At 38.6% G+C, this 27,148-nt stretch overlaps 1 protein-coding gene across 1 annotated transcript; it reads right to left on the bottom strand.

Annotated features, from left to right (window-relative positions):
* Positions 1-942: 942 nt before the first annotated feature.
* Positions 943-26,921, bottom strand: cd2ap (CD2-associated protein). The gene is made up of 19 exons (XM_077510457.1): positions 26,606-26,921; positions 19,907-20,064; positions 16,894-17,062; positions 16,112-16,212; positions 15,565-15,691; positions 14,350-14,528; positions 13,033-13,120; positions 12,844-12,938; positions 11,832-11,930; positions 11,500-11,553; positions 10,758-10,794; positions 9,631-9,693; positions 8,647-8,794; positions 8,410-8,519; positions 6,807-6,922; positions 6,463-6,546; positions 4,889-5,085; positions 4,714-4,777; positions 943-3,714 (listed from the first exon to the last, which is right to left on the bottom strand). Exons 1-19 carry the CDS (start codon positions 26,607-26,609, stop codon positions 3,673-3,675), a joined length of 1,935 nt encoding a protein of 644 aa, XP_077366583.1. The 5' UTR covers positions 26,610-26,921; the 3' UTR covers positions 943-3,672.
* Positions 26,922-27,148: the final 227 nt, after the last annotated feature.

Raw genomic sequence — 27,148 nt, forward strand, 5'->3', positions numbered from 1 at the left:
ATTATCTGCGATTGGCTGGCAACCAGTTCAGGGAGTTCCCCGCCTGCTGCCCATAGCCAGCTGAGATAGGCTCCAGCACCCCCTGTGACCCTTGTGAGGAACAGGCAGTTCAGAAAATGGATGTATGGACATTATTATTATTATTATGATTAGTAGTAGTAGTAAATATAATCTAACCATAAAAAATAAAATATAAGTACAATTATTTTATTTTGAGTGTAAAGCTTTCACTTTGTTGATACAACAAAAACAGTTGTATGTTTGTGCTCTCCTCGGAGCAAAAACACGAACAGATGAACCCTTAAGCGAAGCACATGATTCCGATGAGAGCTTCCGGGTAAAATGGGACTCGATACAAAGATGACGAAAAGTGCGATGTCATGGCAAATTGTTTTCCAAGAATGACCACAATGGAAGTTATTCATATTTTGGAGAAGGCCGTGGCCTGCAAATGTTCTTCTGGAAAATGAACAACTTGAGAATTCAATATGTCGTCATCCGTGACCTTACAGGAGGCATTAATTGCGTGTTATTTGACGAATAAAGATTCTTATCTTGCTTACTTTCAATCAAATTTCAGTTGCATTGCACTTTTCATACAAATAATGCAACTCAAAGTGATTTACATGAGTTAAAATCAAGCCAAAAAAAAAAAAAAGCCAATGGGAATAGATTTAGAGCATTGACACGCAATAAAAACATCTTTTGTCACGTCTTGCCCAGCTGTGTCTTGTTTTGTCAATTTGTGTGTATTTAGTCTCTTGTCTCCCCTATGCCTGTGTCGAGTCGTTGTTTTTTTCCCCAGTCATGCTACCGTTTTTTTGTTTTTTTTTGCCATGTTTTCCCCTTGTTGTTCAGGAACATTTTATTTATTTATTTATTTTTTTGTAAGAACTCAAGCATGAAACAAGTCTCACAGGAAGTACAAACAGAGGCAATATGTCATTTTTGACAGTGAATAAAAGATATTTATTTTTTTTGGAAACAATCTCTGCTCATGCAAGGATACAACTTATGTAAACAAAATTACGTACTTAGAAATTCAACCGGTAAATGTGCAGATTTCTTCGTTTCTTGGTGTCAATCTCTGGAATGTACAGTACATAAAAAGTAAAGCGCAGTACATATATTATATTACATCAACAGCTATCCCTGATCCCTCTTTTTTTTCCCCCACAATGTGATTATCAAATCGAGCAGCCGTGTCGTCGAAAGGCTAAAACAAGGGGGAAAAGGTTGTATGACATGTCAGGCACAGCGACAAAAGGTCAGACAAGACGCTTTGTCAAAGCATTCACATGAAAATAGAACCGAATACCATTTTAACGCCCTTTTAAGTGTGCAATGTGATCGGCAACACAACCACGAAAGCTGGCAAATGATTTGGAAGCAACTCCTTTAAGACACTGGTGAGACTGATAAGAACTACAACGATACGAATCAGAACTTGCATGTGTGATACACAAAAGCAGGAGGTCAAATATTCCCGCCCCCCCAGGGAGGCTCATCTTCTAGCTTACGCTAGGTGCTAATATTGCTAGCGGGCAGCTTGCTAACATGTTCAGCAGTTGCTGTAGCCAAAGAAAATGTTCTGCACTTGGAGGACACGTTGGCAAACAGTTAAAAGGGAGGAGTGTGAACAACATGACACAGTTGAGGATTAAAACTTGGGGATCTGTACAAAGTTTATTTTGTAGCAATTTTGTTAGCGAAATCGGAATAATTCCCAACATCCATTTCAACTGAGCAAATTTGAAGCCATTTAAGAAGGATTGTCTTGAACAAAATAGTATAACAGGCATAGAATATCCATTCAACGAGGAAAGCAATTTCCTATAACAAAAGTTAGATTTTTGTTATTGCTCGTTCTTTCTTGTGTTTCCAGTTTGCGAACACAAAACTACTTGGAACGTGAACTCAAAATACGAAGGAGTATTAGGGCCATGCTGAAAACAAAAATCTCACATTATGAGAATACTCACATTTAGGGGGTGGGGTCTTAAGTGTAAGAAAATAAATTACGATCATAAAGGTATACTCTGTCTGGCTGTTAAAGGGAAAGTAAACCCAAAAAATGTGCCCCCGCTAGTCTAAGCATATTCTAATTTATATTACATTTGTGGAATTTTAATGAAGCAGAAAAATCCATCTGTTTTAGCCATCTCAGGAGGCGGCCATTTTGCCACAACAACCAATCACGGCTTATGTTCAAAAAACACATGAGCGGTGATTGGTTGCTGAGCAACTGTGATGTCATCATCAGTTGACAGTAAGTGGCAAAATGGCCGCCCCCTGGGATGGAAAAAAACCCGGCTGCATTTTGTTGTTTCATTCAAATTCCACAAATGTAATATAAATCAGAATGCTGTGTTTAGACTTGTGGGGGCGCATAGAACATATTGTCAACAATTTTTGGGGGGTTGACACCCCCTGTTGAGGATAATTTCAACTTTAGTTCAAGTCTCCCAAATACAATGAATTAGTTGACATTTTGGTACGTCAATGACACCGGTTTGTGGAACATTTTAACACTTGCTTATTTCATGGCATGTCTTTAGTCATTACATTTTGGCTCAACTTCATTCTCATAAATTGATGAATGACTTTTTTTGTCGTCATGTTTTTCAATGTGGTCCTAATAGCTCCTGTGCAACAACAACAAAACAACTGATAAGCAATGAACAGGCTTTGACATATCGCAACAAAAAACAGTGAGACGAGTTATTTTGTTCACTTTAAAAGACGAAGGTGGGATGGAAAAGAGGAAGAGGTAGAAATGGCCACCTGGGATTTGATGGATGGTGGCCCGAGCGGAACAAGTAAGCAAGCTGCAGAGATGATCGAAACCAGACTGGCTTTCTTCGAAACATCCTTAGGCACGAGCCAGTAAAAACTTTTGCAATTTCAGAGAACATTCCCAGTCTCAAGTGGAAATTTACAACTATAGAAGAGGCCCGTCAGTATAGTTGAAAAAATATAGATATACAATATCGAGATGCAATATTTTCAGACACATGTTAAGCTCCCATAACAACACTTAGAACTTTTTTTTTTCTTTTTATGACAGGCACAGTAGTGTTTCCCTGGATAGGAATGCTAGAAAACGCATACAAAAAAAAAAAGAGCACATTTAAAGACGAGTTTCCTCCGGGACGCTGCAAGGAATGATTCAATTACAGCTACAGCAGGCGCCTTGTGAAGAGGACAGGGAAATGAATTGCAAGGTAGTGGAAATAAAAAGAAAAGTTTTAAAAGTTGTGCTTAAAAAAAAAAAAAAGCATGGAAATTAGAAAAAAGGATCCCCTGCTTTGTATATAGTCAGTAGTACTGAGAGCGACCCTCTTTGATGAGCGCAAGGTGGGAATGGAAGAAAATGGCAGACGAAGACATGCGCAGTAGTATGAAGTAAGGCCTCGTTTTTTTTGTGTGTTGGCAAAAAAAAAAAATCATATACATCTGTAATTTAATTACATCAAGCTTGAAAACAAAACAATATATGTGCAAAAAAAATTGTGAATCTTACAAATACGGGAAGTTTAAATTTGTAGATGTGAAAACAATCGCACCCTCAACTGTCTGCTGGTTTGTCGTCCACTTCCTCCGAAAGCGGCTCTCCGGTTGGTCGCCAGGCGAGCAGCTGGACCTTGATGCTCCGATGCGCTGAGCTCGGCTTCACGTGGAGTGGACGGCCATCTTTAGCTTATCGAGCTCCATCTGGGGGGGGGGACACAGAATGCAAGTCACTCAGAGTAAGGTTATTCTCTTTTCTTCGGCCCCACTGTGGGGTGGAAGTAATCTGCTGTGAAAAGAGCAAAGGAAGAAACATAACATGCTAATTTCAAATGGAGATTTATAACGCACTGCGGAAGAGAACATGAGATAAGTAATACCATTCAACAACAATACTATTTTGTCTTAAACGTAACTTGCTAAATTTAAAAATAATTACATGGCATGTTATAATTTTACAAACTTTATTAAAGAACTAAAAGTAATAAAAACTAACAGAACCACCCTGAATCACCACCGCATGGTGTTTTTTTTGTATTTAAACATTGCGCACAAGTAATACACAAAAAAACAACTAATACTGCAACTAAAATTAAAACTAAAACTAAAACTAGGCATTTATTAAAGAACTAGAAGTAATAAAAACTAACAGAACCACCCTGAATCACCACCGCATGGTGTGTTTTTTTTTTAAACATTGCGCACAAGTAATACACAAAAAAAAAAACTAATACTGCAACTAAAATTAAAACTAAAACTAAAACTAGGCATTTATTAAAGAACTAGAAGTAATAAAAACTAACAGAACCACCCTGAACCACCACCTCTGGTGTTTTTTAAATATTGCGCACAATACACATTTTTCAAAAAATTAAAACTAATACCGAAACTAAAACTAAACTAAAACTACACGAAGTAGAAAATAACCATCAATCACTGGTTAATAATTGGAGGAAAAATGCTTTTGTAATACACTATAATGCAAAATTAAATTAAAACTGATTAGTCGAATAATTGAATGAATAATCGATAGATGAATCGATTCCAAAAATATTTGATAGTGACAGCACTATTCGTTTTTGAAACATTACTAATGCTAGTAGTGAGAGGAAAATCCTATTTGATGTATTTGATGTAAAATTATGATTGCGTTCTGGGAGTGATATTCCTTCAAAAAATAAATATTCACACAATCAATACTACCTGCAGGGCTACGCGCTTTTGCCTCTCCTCATCCAGCTCTCCACGAAGCTCTGTTATTTCTTTCCTAGAAATACGCACAAACAGAAAAGAGCAAATGAGTGCACCAAAACATGTCGTTTGCGGATTTAACAAGGAAGCCAACAACGTCCAGCTTAAAAGGTGAATTCATACTTACATTTGCTGGGCCTTGAACAGCTCCACCGACAGCAGGAGATCCTTCATCTGACTTCGAAGTTCTTCCATTTGGGATTTGGGATCCTCTCGTCCGTGAAAACTGCTGTCTGAGCTGGAGTTTGTGGCCGCTGGGCTGTGTTTGGCCTCGACGCTGGCTTTATGGAGTGACGGCGAAGGGGACAGGTTGTGCGTGGAAGGCTGGGGAGGTGGTGGTGGGGAAGAGAGAGACCAAAATTAAAGTGCACGATATGTATAAGGATACAAAAAGCATCATTGCTAGTTAAAAAAAAAAGAAAAAAAAAATGCTGAACGTAGGACAGCTTATCATGAGCACAAGAACAAGCGCATCTAACCTAAGTCCACTTGTTTTCCGTTAAGAAGTGATTGCAAACTTGTACTCAGCAAATTTCCACTCACATGCACACACACATAGACAAAAAAAAGTACACTGTGTTCCAGCTATGCCGTGCATTTGCATTTTTAGGGTTGGAACACCCATGGAACTAGGGGCGTGAAAACCAAATAAAAAGAGAGGGTGAGGAGAGGATTCTTTTAGTGAATTGCATCATAGTCAATTAATAAAATGTGGATAAGGTTTGTAGCAGGTGGTCCTCCAACTGTAAGTCTCTTGTCACAATGCAATTAATACAAAAAAATACTATAGTATAATGCATAAAATAACGGAAATTGTATATATGCACATACCGGTGGTGTCGAGCCAAACCCTCCTATATAAGACAAATGTTATATTTCTCACAAATCTATACCTATTGGTCACTTTGCACTTTTGTGTGTTATTTGAACACATTTTTGACCAATCTAAAATGTTGAAAATGGCTTGAGATCTTTGACAATGGAATATTAAACCTCTTGAAGATAGAAAAGCGTGTTGGCCATTTCCATTGACAAAATTCCATGTAAACATAAAAGTAGCTGTTTTTATTTTGGTACAACTACAAAACATTTAATGTTAAGCAGGCACACTGCCACGTTTGGCTACATCATTGAAATCACGATATATATTTTTTTAATAGTAAAAACATAAATCAGTACATTATGGACAGCTCACCAGCAGTCACCCATAAATTTCATTTCTGCTAGATAAGGTATACCGAAAACTAGTAAACCTTGCCTTGTCAAAATTTTACAGCAAAAGCTGACTGGAACCGACATGACAGCCGCCAATAGCCAAAGATGGAAAGACTCCAGCTGTTGCTGGTACTGGACTATTCACCTTCAGGGAGCATCTCCTGTCACCAGACATGCATCCCTAACAAGCAGTGACAAATTGCCCCGTGGCAAATTAGGGGTTAACCTCAATACCAAGAAATAATTGTCAACCGGTGATCATGGACAGTGATTTCATTGCAGTTACGAAACGTCCTCATTTCACTGATTAAATTGGTTTCTGACAGGAAAGCACAGCATTTTCCTAGCTAATTGAGATATGAACGAAAGGATATTTATGAGGGTCGTATGGAAAAAAGTTGAAAAAGTTTGACGAACCAAAAGGGGGGAAACACAAACAGAAAATAATACACCATAAAAAGTAGTTTCAAAAGTAATCAAATTTACCTTTCTGGGTTCTCGAGGCTTTATTCTGCTGCCATCCTCCTCATCCAGCTTGAAGGATTTCTCCACGACAACGTCCTTGTTGGGCTGCAAGGGAGGTTTTGTTATGATTTAATAACAGCAATAACAATACTACTAATATTAATAATAATACAAAATAAATTTGATATAATTCAACAAATTTGACAGAATTTTTCTAGATATAGCTGCAAAACTAAAAGAGCCCACAAATCTCCAGTGGTGGTCCTCAGCATGAACGATGGTTACCATTAAATATGTGTTTCACCACATGTGGGCAAAACTGAACATCAATGCGCTTAATATAAATACAAGGTATTGGTGCTCACCGATTGCCCTCCACCAAATTGGGCTGGCAACCTGCGACCAGTAATCTTTGGTCTGTTGGCGGTGGGATGAGACAGCTTTTCGGAGCTCGACGAAACGTCATCAAAACTAATTAGAGCTGTTGAGAAAGTACAACATAAGTGAACAACATCAGAGGAAAACTACAGAGAAAATAATGTAAAAGGAACAGTCCAAAATTATTTACAATAATATGTTCTATGTGACCCCACTCGTCAGTATTTGGATCAATATTCTGTTTGTGGAATATAAATTAAGTAGAAAAAAAGTCCTTAAGTCCCACCCAATTACGTCAGGTGTGCCCCAAGGCTCCATCCTGGGCCCACTACTTTTCATTGTCTACCTCCACCATTTTCCGAAAATATGGCATCTTCATGTTGACACACAGCTCAATTTCTCATGTAAAACTAGCATCTCCTTCTCTCCTCCCTCACCTCCCGTTTTTTGGAAATTAACTCTTGGTCAAGATAAAGAATTTTTCGCACGAAAATGCATGATGTCCGGACATTTGAACATATTTAACTCTACAAATTAATCCATGAACAAAATCATGACATTTTGCCCAAGTTGAGTCGTTACATGCAACAAACAAGAACAAAGGAAATGACTCATTCGCGTGTGCAACTTGGGTGACTGCTGCATAACGGGACTTTGCACCTGCATTGCACTGCTCTCGTTAGAAAACCGGGTCTGCGATTGAAGAAAAGATTGCATCTTCTTGTATCATGACACCTTGTCAGACGAGCTCTTGCTGAGCCGAGAGAACTTTTAGCAGCTTGTTACCACTATCTGTCACCACCGGTGAACTTTGCGGAACAGCAGGCGTGCCCACTGACTCAACGGCAGGTTGTTTTCCCAATAATTAAATAGAGAGGGGGCCGATTGAAGACAAGATATTATATAATGCCATTTTAAATTTGACAATTTAACATTGGTAAATGAACAAAAATGATTCCATTTGTGATTAACATGTAACAACAAAGCTGTTAAAAAAAAGAAAAGAAAAAAAAGGTGTCACTTAAGTGATGTAACGACATCCAAACGTCACGATGCGATATCACAATATGAAGCTCACGATATGATAATTATCACGACATTGTGGGGATGTTGGCGATATTTAAAAAAGGTCACAATACTGTCAAAAATATGAGCTCATACTAGAAAAGAGAACAATATTGTGCTTTTGTACATAACATCAATGTTATGTTATCATTATGTTTTATTATGTTATTATTATTATTATTATGTTATGTTGTTAATGCACGCACACATTGAGTTCCTCCACATATTGACTTGCTTCACAGGCATATTCCGTTCCCCTTCATCTGACAATTAGCATAGATTTTAAACATAGAAGTCCAAAACATCCCTAACGAAAATTAAATTGCACTAAAAAACTAGCCACCAGAGGGTGCTAGAACTGCACCTTGTGAAAGCCATATCGGGTAGGAAAAAACAATTTGTTTGCATAAAAAAAAAAACAAAAAAAAAACTTATAGGTCATGGGTTCGAATCCCGCTGCGGACCAAAATGTAACAATGGCAACGAGTTGTTGGAGAGAAAAATCAAAATCAAAGTCATACATACATGATTCAAAGGATTTCTCTGCTGTGTCCGCTGAGGGTGTTTTGGGTTTTGGTGGAAGTAATAGATCCAAGTCAGGCTTTGGACGAGATGTATGCACTTCCCCATTATGTCTGCAAAAAAGAAACAATTTCACTATTAAAAAAAGGTTATAAAATAGCACAAGACATCATGCCATCATAGGTTCAGATCCCGAGAGAGAGAGAGAGAAAAAAAAGAAACACCCCACATGAGACACACTTCAAATTTGATGATGGAGTAAGAGGCTTGTCTGGCCGCTTTGGTGGGAGGTTTCCTGGTTTGGCTTTGCTTGGAAGCGGGACTGGCTTTTTGGGTGGGAGTGGTGCCGCAGGCTTGGATGGTTTTGGATCTGGCATCGGCTTGTCCACTGAAACGGCGCAAAGAGAATTGGACGTGTCCTTAATAATGGAGAAACTCACCGGAAGAATGTGAAGAACAAAAGAGTCAGATGAAGTTTGGCATGGAACAATTTAATGTTTTATGTAAATTTCATCAGAAAGAAATTGAGATTTCAAAATTTCATGCATACACCAATTGAAGATTGATTCATTCCACGATTGTGCTCGTAACTCAAAACACTCATATCTCCAATCATTTTACCCTGCTCAACTGTATATAAATGCTGTAATGTGTTCCACTACCCCCCCCCCCCCAAAAAAAAACACACCAAAATTGTAAACATAAATATTACGTCCCCCTTCATCTGACAATTAGCACAGATTTTAAACACAGAAGGCCAAAACATCCCTAATGAAAATGAAATTGCACTAATAAACTAGCCACCAGAGGGTGCTAGAACTGCACAAATGGAAATCAACCTGACTTTTTTTTAACACGTGTTCCCTTTAAATATTGTCAACATGACGACGACGACATTGCGGCAGTTTTAATATCACGATATTGCCCTTATCGTTACATCCATATTCCATTATGCTGCTGTACTGTTTTGACTCAATGGTTATTTTTAGTCACAGGACTGATAATTGTCTCCAACCAATTAAAAAGATGTTGATGGCATTCAACACAGTTCAAGATGCACACACACATCATTTAGTCACCATTCATTATTTCCATAGCTACAGACTATGCCATAATAGCAATTAGGTTTCCAGAAACGGGGAATTTGATTGAACAGATACAACAAACTCTCTCCTTAACTGCCCCCCAAGTTGCTGCAGATAATGAGAATGACGGGATTTGTACCTTTGTCCTCTGGCCTGATGGCATGAGGCTTCTTGTCAGCGCTCGGAACCTCTGGCTTGAGAGCTGTTGAAGGATCATGAAGAAAGAATTTCAGAAGGTTACCTGGTCAATTCATCATGAGATGCAAATTAAAGTAAACATCAGGGGTGTCAAAATTATTTTTGTCACAGGCCCCATTGTTGGCACGATTTCCCTCAGATGGCCTTTTTGAATGTGAATTATTCAGTACCTCATCATTGTATTACAAATACACAACAAATTGATGTTTTGAAAAAAGAAGTCAAAAAACATCACCATTTTTGTGATATATATATTTTAATAATGTGACAAATTCTGGTCCAGATTTTAGCTAGAATCATGGAAGGTTGCTTTTTACATGTCACATAAAAGGATGTGGCCTCTTGGCCATAAATATAACCTCACAGTCTCACAACATATAAACAGAGATGAATCATGTTTGCGCTATACAGTGAGAGACGAAAAAAACAAAAACAAAAAAAACACTGTACTGTGAAGAAATACAGTAGCTGCATGCACTAGTGGTTTACTACTGTACAGGTATGTGCAAAAACCAAGGAAGAAAGACAAGATCACTAATGTCAACTTCCTGTGTAAAGAAGAAAAAAAAACTATTTGTCCTATTTTTAGTTTAAAAGTGGATTGCAGAGTTTGTCACATGTTTACTTTCGGCTAACACCTCTGGCCAAAAAGTGTAACTACAGCCTCTGTGGCAAGCTCAGTGCCGAATAAACATGTTTTGTTTGTTTGTTTGACCCCTTCCCACCCCCTGGGCTCTTTGAGACATCTTGGCACCGGTGGAGCATGTATGATGTAGAAAAATCTCTGCAGTGTACCTTTAAGACAACCAACCTCAACACGTTCAGTTAAATGTAAGAATGAACAGAAAGGAGAATAAAAATAAATCACACTACCAATTATGACAACACCCAAGACTGCTCGAACAGGTAGGGGCACTTTTTTGGGGGGGTGGGGGCAACCCCATGGAAAACAGTTATTATTCAAGAATGTTTGGGGTTTAAAACAATTGAATGGGCGTCAATCATTTGCAGATTTTCGCTATTCACGGGTCGGTCTGGTCCAACTACTTCCATGTGTGAGGTTCTTACCTATGTGTTTGGACGGTGGAGGTGGCTTTTTTGGTTTCTGAAAGAAAAAGAAGCAGTGAAAAGTAGGCCAGAATCTGTCAAGTGTACAGTTACTCAATAAGAGACATAAGTGATCATAAATACAGAAACAAGTACAGTAAACAGGACCATTGAATTTAATTTGGTCTAAACAAGGACACTGTAATAAGATGCTTTAATTTACAGTGGCAGCCTGCAGGCCGCATGTGGCCCAATTTTAAGTTGCAGCAACACCGAGATTCACCACTTAATAGCAGACATCATTTTGTTTCGCCTCCATCGGTTCATCGCCATTAGGAAACAAAAATATCAGAGGAGCAAGTTCATGTACCATGGTGAGATGTTAGGGGATGTTTTACTTAGACTTAGCAGATTTAACGTAACTAGCTGGGGGATATCACTGTGTCACACACAAGTCGCAGTCATGGCTTCATGATGTCAACATGCAACACAAATTTCACACAACGGATAGTTTCACACACATAACAAAGCTAACAAACTACGGGAAATAAATAAATGCCTGAATAATGAGAATTCTTCAACAATATCATGATGACTATTTCACAAATACAGTTATTTATTTAGAAATATAATTACAAAGTTACAAGAATGACCTTGCAAACAACCTGGACATTCCTTCTCACAATTTGAGTCACTCCCGAATGTTTCCATTTGCATTCCTTCAAAAAGCACATTTCTATGAACGACATGGCTGAAATCCTACCTCTTCAGAGTCGTGCTTCAGTGAGGACTTGCGAGACCCTCTAGATAAAAAGTCCTGAAAGAGATAGAGCAATGATTTTTTATTTTTTTTTTTATATATATTTTACTGCACAACACTTTTTTTTTTTTTTTGCATGTTGCATTAAATCCTTACATTAAGAATTGACTTATGATATACAGGTAAAGCCAGACAATGTCAAACGCTTAATACTCAGTTCAGTGCTGCAAAATAGTAACATTATACCAAAAAGTAACACGTAATGTTTTTAAGAAGCCTTAAATATCTTGACTGTAATAAGCAAATTTCATGAAACTAACACTGTGTGACCTCACCTCTTTTTCTGTCTCAGAAAGCATGACGACAAAGTTGTCAGGAAAGACGCCTTCTTTGCCGCCGACCTCCCCTCGCCACCACCCAGGCTCTCCTGTGTCCTGTCACAAAAACCGGCAGAGTGGATGGAAATGTCAGAACGCTCACGTTGGCGGAGAAAGGACAGAAATCTACAAGCATTGACAAACCAAATAAATGTCTTGTGTTTTAATGTGTTTTAATCTATTTGTACAGTCCAGTTAAGAAGGCAAACGCATAAACATAATGAATAGTATAAGTAGCCAGGAGTGCACTAATTTATAAACTATTGTCCCTTCAGATGATACAGTAAAATGAACTCATCACCAAAATCTATAAATGTATTTGATTTGAAAAACATTACTTACAGTTATTGTATTTACAACTGAGGGATTAAAATAAATGAAACATTTTGAAAAAAGCTATGTACATCCCAGATTTAAAGAATTCCAAGTAACATTAGATGCATGTGTTGAGAAAGGGTATGAATAATTTTAGACATGGAGCTAAAAAAATAAAATAAAATAAAAAAAATTAAAAATAATAATAATAATAATAATAAAAACATTTTAAAGTCTGTCATTTTAGCACAGAATTGACCAAAAATGGTGAGAATAATTATGAACGAAATTGGAATTGTACAAACCAGCTACAAATAATTTGTATCTTTGTCGAATAAGCTCAAAGTCCACTTGGTGGCAGCACCGTTCCACAGTAAATCTTAGCAATGGCTACAAAATGTTCAGTGGAGCAGTGGAGATGATCCAAAGCACTTTCAAGATTTGTTGTTTGGGTTAGAGTACGCATGAGAAAACTTAACATTCTTCTCATCTCCTTGGAGTGAGGAAGTTGAAAAATGAAAAAAAGACCAATGAATCAAATTGACTCCTCTTTTTGACAACTGTGACATATTATTGACACACACAAGCATCTGTTTTAATCACAACGTCATGAAAATTGGATTCTTGAGCAATCAGCCAGCTGGCCACATCTTACCTTGCTTATGATCGAGATGATGCCGTTCTCATGCAAAGTCAATTCATCCTCATTTGTAGCTTCGAAAGCGAAGGTGACCTTACAGAAGTCTTTAGCTTTAGAGATAGAGATGATGGATATTTAGAAGAGGAAGTACAGGATGCAAAAGCATTTAGATGTAAATGTACAAAAGGCTGCGATGTATTTTACCTTTAGCATTGTTGTCTCCGTCACCCTTTTGCAATTCTGTCATGTTGGGAAATCCAGGCTTTGCAACTGATGGTAATGAAGGGATTGGCTAAAAATGGAGCAAACAAAACGTGAAAGATGGAAATGGTTTATATGACATAAATGGACAAGGGGTCTCATATGGAAAAGCTAATACAACACAACTCAAAGAAAGGGAATTCATGTTTTCGTGAAAGGTTGTTAATTATAAAGTTGTCAGTTGAAGTTTGTTAAGGAAAAGGCAAGAAACAGAATTGGAGTAACAAAATGGAAGACACTCAACTGGGTTTATACAGAAATATATATTGCTAATCTAACGTATCGTCTTAATTTCTTTGGGATTGGGGGAATATAAATGATGATAAATTGATATAGTTTGAGCAGTTAATATGACTAATAAAAAAAAAAAAAAAGTCACTTTCATTCTTGTTATTTTGAGTAGCTTGCAATATATAAGTTGGCCTTATCATCGAAAGATTGTCGGAGGAATAATCTGTCGGCGTCAGTCCAAATATGAGTCGTAATCAGTCCAGGGTGTACCTAACCATCTTAATGACCCGAGCGGGAATAAGTGTTGTAGAAAATGTATGGATGGACTAATGCAAAACCAGGCAAAGTTGACAACTGATGTAAAGTTTCCTTTTTCATCTCACAGAAAGGAAACCTTCAATTGCAACTGCCAATAATATTACTGAGTACAATGAGTGGAAAGCCAGGTGAGCAGTAATATGTGAAGCGTGGGCTAGTCAAAGCCAAATGGAAATATCAAACTTAAGTAAAAAAAAAAAAAAGACAAGTTTGAGACTAAGTGATAAGTGCTGGTTTGACTGGGGGTTATAGGAGCAGTGTTGTGAGAAGCAGAGAACGACATAAGCTGAGTTAGTGGTTGAAAGATATTGTAATGGCTGTTGTGAAGAGGGTGAGAGAGATTGAGAGCGAGCGGGAAACGGAAAGAGAGAGAAAGGACAGAGTGAGAGGGAAAGAGAAAAAAGGGAGCAGAGTTTCAGAACAACTCAAACCAAGAATATAAACAGCAAATCTTGTGAGTATTGTCGTTCGTCAGTATAATAATGTACAACAGCACTTAACTCCTTGACTGCAGACATTTTATACTTTTAGAAATCTACTTTGTGTTGTGTCACTGTCCAAAAACTTGGCATGACTTTACAAAAATGTGGCCTCGTGGAATTATTCTGCGGTCACTGTTTTGTGTGTGTGTGTGTGTGTGTGTGTGTGCGCGCGCATTTCTTATTATGTCCCAAAGAAAAAAGGAATATTCAGGAGTGTGATCAAACTCACATTTTCCTTTTTTTCTTCTGTATCCAGATTGGGAATTCGGACCTTTGACTTTACTGACCCTTCTTTGAAAATGTCGCCAAAACCAATACGTTGGATTTTTTTGGGCTGGACAATAGCTCCATTGCCGGAAGCAGATTGAGGCGATGATGGGGTAGCGGTGTTTTCTATACCATGTCCATCTGTGGAGGAGACGTAATAAGGGAAAACGGGAAATGTAATCAACAAGTCCAGAACAACAGCTTCCGGCTTCATCTACTCGTTATACTGCAGATAATCATTTTAATTAATGAGAATATTTGTTTTGCCCTTTTTGCCACAGTTTAGAATAGATGCAAAGAAAAAATATTGATGATCATTGCCAACAAGCCACCAAACATAAAGCAGCAAAAATAAATAAATAAATACTTTTGCTGCACCATCTACAGTAGTCAGCTGCAGCCTCCATTTCTTGAGTCCCAACTGTCATTCTGCTTAATATGCTCGGTTTATGTTATGTTCCCAGAGCAGTCTCGTTGTCTTCCACAGTGCGCCATGGGATTCTGGCCATTTTTCTCCCCGTGGTATTGCAAATTAAGTTTTCTCACGGTTGACCATGGAATCCATTACAGACCATGAGAGGTAAGAGCTGCTAAGCTCCGGAGGCTCAAGGGTGCCCTATGGTCTAACAAGGATTCCAGAACGTTCCCTCTTGACCCATCATGTTCTGATCAAGGCCTGGCATGTTTTTCACATTCTACACATGAAACGCGGACGCCGGGAAGCTTTGGAGCTTGCTTGTCCGCATCGGACTGGAATGAAGGTCCCCTGCCAGGCTCGGCTAAATACACCTTTCCAAACCATGAGTGGCATGTGAAACTGTAGCATGATGATGCATAGTGTTGTATCTTGTATGCCACGATATGTCATGATTGAATATGATGAAACGGCTACCATACACCCTAACTTGCCATAAGAACGGTGACAAAAAGATACAGACTGTACACAATTCTCCATAAAACGTGTCCAACTTGAAGAATCATGAGATGCCAGACAAGTTTTGTTACATACTGTAATGCTTCGTATGTTTCTCCAATTTAAAATAGCTGACAGGAGATTGTGACCAAACTGTGCTTCCATCGTCTGCTCGACACTTGGCAAAAAAATGTCAAATGTATCATTGGATTTAAAAGAGGAACACCAGAAACTTTCAAAATTCAGTCGCTCTTTGATTCATACCAGACTCATCTGGTGTAGTTTCATTTGAGTCTCCGTCCTCTTTCGTGATATCCAGTTCTTTGACAAAGTTGGAAGGGAAGAGTCCTGACTTGCCGTTGACGGTGCCACTCCACCAACCCTCTTCAACCTGCAAACACAGATCCAAATTAGGACTAATGCTGACAACAACTGGCTGGTTCGTACGTTTCTCAATAAACTAATACTTTGTATACATTTTTAGCTTATCAAGTGCTCAATAGTCAAATTACAAACGGTAAGAAACCTGTTTTTCATTAAGTGAAAACATAACGCAGTAATTTTATGGCAACACTCCATATGCTCTCTCGCGCTCACTTGTAGTCTACGTTGTTTTGCCATAACACTAAAAAGGTTAGTAAACATCTTTTATAACCTATTACATGACAAACACAGTTCAAACATTCAACAGACAAACAAAACAGTTTTGTTCCTTTGTTTTCTTTCAGCATTATCGAATAAAGCAGACGATAAGAGTACATTTGACATAATCCGCTTGCATCTTAGAAATAACGTATAAAATTCTAAATACCTCTTCAGTGATGTCAACAATATCTCCAGATTTTAGCTCCAGCTCATCTTCGTTCTGTGGCTGATACTCAAACAACACTTTGCACTGTCTTTTCTTCACCTCTGCGGAAAGAAGGTAGGGAGGTAGTAAACAAACCGGCTATGTAACTTTAGTTGTATGCTTTTTTACATGTTCATACATGCAAGGAAAAAAAAACAAAAAAGAGGGGGGGGGGGTGCTGATATGAGAATGCAAGCAAAAAAAAAAAAAAAAAAAAAAAGTGTAAAATGTAGGAAGTGGAAGCATAATTAAGAAAATGGTGAAAACAATTACATATGGGATGTTTCAGCGGGAGGCTATTGATCAAGCACAATGAAGAAAACAGCTTACAAAAGGTGACTGTAGTTTAAATCACTGTCAACCCTGCCAACTTACAATCCATATTTGCCATTTGCAGAAGTCACGAATGAGTTAACGATCCAGGACAAAGCTATGCAAGTGGTACAACATGGGTGTGTGAAACCTGCACCAACCTGATCCATTTTTTTTTAAAATCACAAATGATTTCCCCTTCCTGCTTAAATTACTAATCTCTCCCTTTGTAATTGTCAAAAACACAAAAAAAGAAGTATAAAACAATCAGAATGTATGAAATCAAAAGAGGTGCACTAGAATTTTCTGTAGTATCATCATTACACAATTCAAGGGAGCATTTTATTTTTCAGTGACTTTGCAAGGACATGGAAAATATTTGTAATTTACAAAATAAGTAAATATTCTTTTTAAATTAAGGAATTTCTTACTCTTTGTGGGTGCTGATGGTCGTGGCTGGAAACCACCAGTTGGGATACCGATGGTGCTCATCCTCTGAACTAAGTTGGCAACATTCCCGATGGACTTTTCTCTCTTCAGAGGCTGAGCAGATTCCTCTTTGGGTTCATGTCTCACTTCCTTGGCCTCCTGTTTTATTTCCTTTGAGAACAGAATGTACAGAACATGAATATTAAGTGCAAAACTGTTTAAAAATGGATGAACATTGCATTTGGCTAGTTACTTCATATATGTTGACATGACAAATTATAACTTTTGTTCTGTTGCAGTTGTATCTTGGTTTCCCCAAAACAAATAAGAATTTTGCTTAAATTCTTACTATACATGTTCGGAAAAAAAAAAAAAAAAAGGTTCCTTAGAGTCTCAGCTGGAGTCCTCTACCACTCAAGAAACTGTGACGTGTTCGCCCCGAAGGGAAGGGAAGATACAAGCTGATAGGCACAGTCACAGTTAAAAGGTCAGGGCATGATGTAGAAAATTCTTCAACCATATTTTAAACAGTACAATGCACCTTTACGATAAAACAAAACCAAAATAGACATCAGGTTTATAAAATTGCACCACCAATGACCCCACGAAAAAAAAAAAAACTTGTCATGACTGCAGCTAAAACAGTTTGAACAGTTTATCATTGAAGATGAAAAACACTTCAGACACTATCAGTACCAGTATCGTTGCTGCCATCATGGAACCTTAATATAGTACTAGTTATTGCTGTTGATACAGCTGTTGATGGCCCATTGTTCTTTCTTCACTCCTCCGGTTGCGCAGCCCCTCTATCCTGTTTTACTCTCGACCTATCCTCTTGTCCCGCTGTCTGTCTTTCCACCTAAACGCAACTGACCGAGGCAGATGGGTGTGGGTTTTGCTTGAGGTTTCTTCTTTACAGGTTATTTTCTTACTTTGTTCAGCAACTAATTGCTCATGGAGGGATTGTTTTTTTTTATATAACGATATAATGTATGAGTAGCATGGTTCATGACCTACTGGAAGTTAACTTTGGCTATGATTTGCTGCTATATAAATGATTGACTTGAATATTTATTGTAAATATGTCGGTTCAGTAACCTTTTATCTTTGTCTGTGACATCATTAGGGTTGTCACGAGAACCGATACTTCGGTACCAAGTCGATGCCAAGATTCTTAAAATGTGACGGTACTGCCTTTTCTACAACACCCAAAGTACCGTTGGTACCGAGGCGGCAGATCCGGCCGCGTCGTTTGTGTTGTTTTGGGGGTGTAAATGAGGTTATCTGGAAACCCACGCAATGTCTAATGACATCATGTGACTACCGTGCCGCTGCGACAAGGAAGAACAGTCAAGCGCGCAACTTGGAAGTAGCCCGCACATCTGCGTCGTCAACTGCAACGGCAGCTTCCCCTCGATTAGTTTAGAAGAAAAACGCCAAAAAGTTGTGTATGGAAGTACTTTGGATTTGAGGTTGATGAGCAGGGATTAATAATCGATCCTCAAATACCTGGACGCAAAAGATGCCGAAACCGTTTCCAGACGAAAGCGGGGGAACACATCCAACCTAGCGACACGACAATGACAATAACGATGAACCAGCGATGACGATTGATGTCAAAGCTTTTCTTAAGTTCAGCTAATGTCTCAACAATATGAATACCAACAATAAAAGGAAATGATTTAAACTTGAGTTGTGCAACAGCATTGCAGTGGAAACACATGCACTGACAGACAATTGGCACTACAGTGAATCTAGTCATGCTTTGTCATGGTTTAGGAAGGAAGAGTCAATGTTTGCTTAAACTAGAAACGACAATGAATGTGAGTACCGGAGGACGCAATTTCTGGCTGTTCGTGAACCATACTGGTCAGATCAATTCCATCGCAAATCGAAGCTGTGACAAACCACAGTGTCAGTGCAGAAACATTCTATTTAGCTAAACAATGACTGGGTTTACCATCCGCTTCCTGGTTCACACACGCTGACTTTGCACTTCCATTAAATAGGAATTCAAGTTTGATGGTGTGTGTGTATGAGCGTGCACACGTGTGTATGTTTGATTGCTGTATAGCACATCCGTCCTCAGTGACACGGTAAGACCATGAGCATGATCCAGGCTAGAGAACCATGGTCACATTATCTGAGAATATTTGAACAAGATACATGTCAACTAATCTTGATCTTGGCAGAGCAAAATGTAGTCTCTTACCATTTCATCCCAAGTCAAGTCTCATGTCGTTCAGCAGTAATACCAATTAAAAGGGGAGCAGGGGGGTGAAGAACAACCTCACGGATGCTGGTAGCCTCGCAAAAGTTCAAGAACCGGTAGGTAGTTCTTCTTAGCGGATTATCTATCCAAGCGCGGTGACAGACCTAGTCTTCTTAGCAGATTACCTCTTTTACTATCAAGGATTGACAGACTAGAGAAAAGCAGAAGACACTCCAGAGACTGGAACATGCCGAGGAGACGACACAGGTTATGGTGCACTAACTGAGAGGAAATCAGAAAGTCAGGTGACTCGGTTACTCTGGTGATAAAGTTATAAAATGTCCCCACCTAAGTCAATGGTAGACATTACGCATTGTTGGTACGTGAACTTTGAACTAAATACACCCTGTCCACTAGATGTCAAGGCAACACTAAGACAATATAGGACTAAGCTTCAGACTTGTAGATGTCGGCTCAATTCAATAAACAAAATAATAAATAAAATCCACAAGATCTATTTGCAAGGTTATTTTATGAGGAACCCTTAAGAGGTCATTTAAATTTTTCTTTGTGTTGTAATCAGGTTGACGAGTCATTCCTGACTCAGTACTTCTGACAGACTGTCTTTTTTTTTATTTTATTTTTTTTATTTGATAGTAATGAAACTGTAATATGCCGTTGTGGACAATTACTATGTTTTTGCTAGCACAGCAGAATATACTTTTAAATCATTCAGTCAAACCCAAATTCAAACATAAGGTCAACAATTGTGCATAATGCATCTATCTACTCCAGTCTCCCACCTTAACAAAGTTGTCGGGAAAGAGTCCTCTCCTCCCGTTCAGATCGCCCTCCATCCAGCCATCCTCTTGTATGCAGCACACGTTCTTTATGAGATCTCCCTTTCGCAACGTCAGCTCATCCTCATGGAGCGCTTCGTAGTCAAACTCCACCACAACCTCTGCTCCGGACACCGCAGGTCATAGAGAGGAAAAGAGAAGGGGAGAGAATGCAGAGAGGCAAGGTTGAGGTAAAGTGAGATTGCGCCTTTTAATACGGTGCGCCTTATGGTCGTGAAAATACAGTACTCATACATATACAATATAAACACTTCCGTTCTGGATACTATGCTTGGCACTCATGAAGTGCATGATAGTTTAGGGTATATACAAGCAATACAAAATTAGCCAGTGATAAACTGGGCTGAGTATCTACAGGGGTTTAACTCTTTGACCGCCAAAAACGTTTAATAACGATTAGTAAAATCACAACGTATGCTGCCATAAACGTTAAATGACGTCAACTAAGTTTTTTATTTTATTTAATTTTTTTTCTCAGCGCAACGTCTAAGTGAAGCGCTGCCCGGTCAATGGGTTGTGGAATCAAAAACACTAGCTATGGCCAGCATATGGAATCATTGTATCTCTTTTTGCGAATGCTCAAAGCCTTTGTCATATCAAAGTTTTTTTTTTTTTTTTATAACGTGTGGCAGTAAAAGAATTGTTTCTGATGTGAACGTGTGTATGTGCAACTACTCTTCCTTGATTTGTTGTCATCATAATCATCAGTCATCGCCATCATCTTTACCATCATTATACTTCACCCGCCGCTTGCAATGACAATAAACTTTCCACAAACTTTTTACAAAATGAAGAGTCATGTCAAGAGGAAGTATAAAACAGTATTTGCAGTCAGTGCAACATAGATAAATTAGTGTTCACTCACAATTAGTATCCGCAGATTTACAGAAGGCAAATTTAAGATTAATAGTTTATCAAGGAAAAACACAAATTCTAAAGGCGTAGGCCATCTAGACATACTATAAGGTGAACATGAAAGACAACACTTTCGCAAATTATGCTCTGCAAAACGTATGATGGAGCGGTCGATTGGCTGTCCTGCAAAACTTGCGGCAGTGGGCTGTCTGCCCTGTTGCCTGCTCTAATTCACTCTGGGCTCCTTGGCTGCAGCTGAGCCAGACGGGCTCCCCGTTATGGTGCAGTCGTGTATTTCTTTTTACCTGCTTAATTTTGTAGCTAACAAAAAAAGTAATATGGCGCTAACACGCGGTTATCGAGTATCTCAACTGCTCAATGATTGAGCCCAATCAGTGGACAATCATTTCAGATTAGCAATGTACAGAAGGAGGAGGCACAGCCATCTTTAGGAAACAGACAGACAAAGGATACCAAACTGACAGACAGAATCATACCAAATAAAACCAAGGATACCCCTAGTCCTATTCCCAACGGGAAGAGCAGCAAAGCGATCGTCTACAATCACACAGATGAGTGACTGCACATACCCTGCCTGAGAATGCCAATCACATTTCAACTCACACCAGTATACGCTGACATTTTATCATTGTGAAATATGCAAAGAAATTCATTTTATTATATTGTTTTTTTTACCCACTTTTGAGATACAAGGCAAATCACACTTGGTGTCCAGGTGCAAATAAGCAAGTACGGTACATAAGATGTCTGTGCATGATGGTTTGGAAGAAAAATTTAAACCAAAGCCTTACTCAATGAAGGCATACTTGTCTTGTGTAGTATCAATGCAATATGATGTAGTAGTAGTCGTGATTACAAAGACAACCATGGTTGGCCTCCAAGCCCACAAAGTGTTTTAGCTTTTGAAATACCAGTGGTAAGGGTTTTCTTGGTTTGGTCCTTAAAGAGGAAATGCCTTTCAAAATACATTGAACAAAGACAAAATGAATCAGAACACTTACAGTAGACATGTCGCAGCAAGGTGACTGTGGCGTTGCAGGCTATTGCATTAGACAATGAAAAGAGCATACTAATAATAGCGTCTGTAACTATTCAAGGTCAGATGACACAAGGCTTTAATTCTATGTTTACCCCCTGGTGGCTGGGAAAAGTGAGAGGATTATGTTGTTCATTAATCTTGGCAGGAGTCCCAGACAAGTTTAAATATTAAGACTCTTGTAAAATCAATCAATCAATCAATCAATCAGCTTTGAATTTGAATATTATTTTCTTTACCATGGGCTTGCTAGTTCAATGGACCTGTTCGGAAGCACCTCTGCAACTCTGACCAGGATATGCGGAAGGGCTGGGTGATATATCATTATCATATTGTCATCAAGAAATGAACATGCAAGATATTTATATAGAAAGTTAGGACGATATCAGTCATGTGCACTTGTCAACTTGTGTCAGGCCAGGCCAACCAACCACATACCTCCTTTCACAACCAACCACATACGTCACACACATTTCAAAACAATTGCTTCTATTGTAGCATGAAATAGTTATCATTAAAGCACAGTTGCAGTACAATGTGAATTTATTTTTTTAATTTTTTTATTTGACGACTTTTTTAATGTTGACTGTCAGCAAGTGATCATTTTAAAAAACGGCACTTTCCTCTTGCTTTTGGATTGATATTTTGCTTTTTGTTTAAGAAAGGCGTAATTTTCCCTGTATCCATAGTAATATCGTTTGAGATGTGAAACTTTTTTTTTTCCCCCCTTTCCGCGTCCCCTTAGGACAGGGGCGTCAAACTCATATTAGCTCAGGGGCCACATGGAGGAAAATATATTACCAAGTGGGCCACATCGGGAAAATAACGGGATAACGGGACTTAAAAAAGAATTGCCGTCATTTATGCGCAAATTTTCGCTATTTGTGGGCCAGCCCTAAATTACAGACCTCAACTGTGATCATATAGTTCTAAAAAATAACACCGACATAAATGGAACTCAGCAACATTTTGCCTGTATAAGTTCCGGACGTGTTAAATCTACCAGTTTTGCATATATATTGTTCCCAGAATACACTGCGTGGCCCAGGTTGATCTCTTATACTCTGCTGCCACCTGATGGCCGTTTTTGTAATAACGACCATTGCTTGAAGCATTCACTTCAATTCAGAGGCCGCATCAAAGCCTCCTATATGGTCTAGCATAAAAAAACAAACAAATATATAAATATGCCTTTGGGAGCATGGTAGTATTTAAAATAGAACGTATTTATACGTTTTTGGGAGCAAATGAGTTAATGATGTTATAAGGACGCTAATCCTTGTCATAGCTATCTATGTTACCGGGAAGTGAATTTGTGACGTATTTAACACGTTTATGTCGGTCTATGATTAAAATAATAATAATAATAATAATTAAACAAACCGTAACTTTAAGTTGTGAGTAAAATGACGACATCCAGGACGATTCCCCGTACAAGTTGCATTGCTCATCTGAGGACTGCTTGTGAAATTACAAATGTTTATGTTTTGATTGTGGACGGCTGATTATTTAGTCTGCCATTACAATTTTTATTTTTTATTATTATTTTTTTCATACTTTACAAAATCATCTCGTATTAAACCCCTTTGCGGGCCTGATCCGGCCCATGGGCCATATGTTTGACACCCATGCTTTTTGTTTAATCAAATAACTTTTTGTCAATGCGTACTTAACGTGAATGAGTCATTTTTCAAGGCAGGAGGAAGGAAACGCGCCGGGGAAATGTTCAGGGCCGCACAAGTGAGTCAATCGCTGTGCTCCCTATCCTTCCCACTCAAACACTTCAATGATTAACATGGAATCTAACAATTGCATTGGCCCCTGCTTAGAGAGATGTTTCTGATGTGCAACGTGATGTGCGAGGAGATCGCCCAAGCAAGACACCGAAACATACACAGCTGCTCTTCTGTATGAAAGCCGGAAGTTTTCACACATTACAGTCAGTCAGGATGTGGACATTTCACAAACCTCATAGCTCAAACTTAGCAAACCTAAAGATGACTCTCTAACTGCAACAAAGCAACTTTATCTAACATCTGCTATTATCCATAGCTTAGAGAAAAGTGAAAGACGGAACGAGAGAAAAGAGAGAGCGCGAGAGAGACAGAAAGAGAGAACACTACAGTCACATACAGACCATGAACATGTTCAAACAGAGCTGAAATACCCTCAGTCATTTGCCAACTGCGGAAAAGCATACCTCGGTGAGAAGTATAGTATCGAGCTGGGAAAAACTAGAGAGTGGGCTAGAAATGACCGAGCTCCAAAACAATTTTCAAACGGTGTGCTTCCTCCAACTGGAAAAAAAAAAGGTCTGTTGTCACACAACATTGTCACCACTTTCCACATTTCACACAGGCCCTTCAAACCAACTGAAGACACTGTAATAATGTATGCCAAGCCAGTTGTGTTAGGAATGTCGTTTTAACTCTTTGACCGCCAAAAACGTTTAATAACGGTTAGTAAAATCACGATGTATACCGACCGCCATAAAGGTTAAGTGACGTCAACTACTTTTTTCTTTTTTTTTAATATATCAGTGGTCAGTGCAACATCCAAGTGCAGCGCAGCCGGGTCAATGAGTTGTGAAATCAAAAACACCCACTAACTACAGCCAGCATATGGTAGCGGTAGCTGCTCGGGCCCTAACTAGAGCTGCGAATTACAATGAAACATGACGCAATCTGATGAAATAGAACGTTTTCAAGGGTGACGTGAATGAGCAAAGCCTTTGTAACATTAAACCTAATTTGACGGAGCGTCACTAAACAAAAAATATTAGTATCAAAGTCACTGTTGTGGAGAAAATGTAACTTTTCTTTTCCATTTTCGCTCAGTGTCACTCAAATGACCTATTTTCAAATGGTGATTACGAAAGAACGGAATAAAGTAGAAACATACTTTTTTTTACTTTTTTTTTTCTAATGAAAAAATGGAATGTGATCTTTCATGTGGTACCCATGTTGTTGATGTAAAAGAACACAATATTCCGTTTGCTTCGAAAAATGAGTTAAAATGCTTGAAATCCACTGGCATTGGTGGTTGTTGTTTTTTTTTAAAATAACAAGTGGCAGTAAAAGAGTGAATAAAAAATTCCTAACCTAAAATGTGCTTTTGAAGCTTCTGTTTTCAGTCTGGATGGGAACCATAAATGTAACTGCATATCTTCTGATTCAAATGACCATATGTAGATAATGACCAATCAACTAAAACTGTCATCGCAAGACTGGTTCCCACAAAATACGAATATCAGTGCCATATACAGACGTATGTCTACACAAACAACACACCAGTGGACACTCAAAACTACATTTGAACCAATGGGGGACAAATTTAACACTATACATGATGTAATATGTGTTTACTTCCGTGTTGTTGTTGCCCGATGTTCTCACTTGGGTTTTCATGGCAGCATATAGTGGTTTGCATGTGGGTTGTTTCAAATGTAAATAGAATCTCCATCATATTCTATCTGTTACTTGAAAAGAAAATTGCAATCAAGAACTCCCAGTCAGATTGTATTTGTTTATTCTGTGCCCTTGTGCAGTACCTTTTAAGCCTATCGTTAAAGTACTGCCTTTGTTATACATGTTACAATACATTAAAAAATGTGTTCCTGAGCAGTACCTTTTAAATCTATTTTTAAAACTACTGCCTTAGCCATTATGCTACACTGCATTATTTTTATACCAGTTATACAAGAACACACGCACGAATCTCTTCTAAACACCCTTTGCCAACCATGTCAGGTTTAGAACCTGTTTTGCAGCATAGCAAAGTTACTGAACTGCACACAACCACATGCACATCTTTGAAACACACATAGCCCTCCTCAAGAGATGCGGTAGGAAGGTTGCATAATTCACTGTGGACTACCTTCAAGATAAATGGCCAAGTGAGGCGCAGCGCAAGCCATACATGTCACCAATCAATCTAATAAACTGAGACAACATGGACATCAATAAAACATCAGGATAAATAGCAACAGTCTGAATTTTTTAAGAAAAATAATTGTAATTGAATGTTATGACGTGATCAGACATATAACAACTCTCGAGGAAGAATATTGATCACACTCCTACCTTTAACATCATAATCAAACTTCCATGTGAACCTTTATGCTATTTACTCACCAAATGACTCAATAAATCATTTTGACAAGCAGAGCTCTTTGCCCACATGTAAATAGTCACACCAAAATACACCTTTTGATATTAAGAGTGTGTGGAAACATAGCAACTTTGTGCTGCTAATTTAAAAGACAAAAAATATATATAAAAATAAGTCAATTTAAACCTGGATCAACTAAATTAACTTAAGTTGCCTGACTGTTAAGTTAGTTCGAATCACATGCACAGCCAAATTGACATTATTTAGACGTGGGGAAAAAAACAACAACTATGTACAGTATTGTTGTTCGGTGGTTTGACTGCATTAGGCGACAGCAGTTTAAAATTGTTTACGTCAACATAGCGAGAAATGCACAGGCGAGGAGGAGGCGTTTATTTCGCTTGACTTTGCTAGCTTGCTCGTCTCTAAGGCTAAGCTAACCTAAGTGGATTGCTTACTTTTAACCACCGTTCGTCAAACGCTCACGGCATGACTTAAGACACCGACGTTAGGTTGAAATGCTTTACGGGGCTTTACTTCGTGTACGTTGTGGCGAAAAGAACCGTTTGACATTTTAAACACACATGACAAACACAAGCGCCACATCATGGAAAACTCACCCATTCCTGTCCTTCGCGCCGCCTTTGCTATCAAACGTTGCCAATCTCTTATTCGGCTAACTAGCGCGCTACAAAGCCAGGTAGAAGGGCGTATAAACAGTTAACAACTACAATGTGGTTGTAAGTAGTGGGGAAATGAGAACCGTATATCCATTCGCCCTTGCCCAAGCAAGCAGCCTCCCTTCTCTCCTGGCGGTGCTTCAAGAGTATTGTGCAGGAAGTTGAGCAGGAGTCTCCACCTTTCTTGGACTTGCCTCCATTTGGGTTTGCTAGCGTCTGCCGGCTGCCACCAAAAAAAAATACAAAACAACACGAAACTTCGCGATGATTCAAAAGCCTGGGGGAAAGTCCCGCGAGAGGAATGGTGGAATTTTGATCCCCGCTATACAAGTGCTCCACTCAGCCAAATTATCAGTGCTGCGCGTCTGCTATGCCAGGTAGGGAGACCGGGACTAGTTGTATCACTTTTTATACTTTTATATATTTCTTCGAATCAATACATTATATATAAACACAATGTACACCAGATGAAAGACCAAAGAT

Source organism: Festucalex cinctus, chromosome 21 (genome assembly GCF_051991245.1).
Source record: "Festucalex cinctus isolate MCC-2025b chromosome 21, RoL_Fcin_1.0, whole genome shotgun sequence".
NCBI classification, from domain to species: Eukaryota; Metazoa; Chordata; class Actinopteri; order Syngnathiformes; family Syngnathidae; genus Festucalex; species Festucalex cinctus.

Coding starts and splice junctions, on each gene's coding strand:
- cd2ap (XM_077510457.1), bottom strand. Junction 14,529..15,564: donor AACTACACCAGATGAGTCTG/GTATGAATCAAA, acceptor TCTCCTCCACAG/ATGGACATGGTATAGAAAAC. Junction 3,715..4,713: donor AAAAGCGCGTAGCCCTGCAG/GTAGTATTGATT, acceptor CCCCCCCCCCAG/ATGGAGCTCGATAAGCTAAA.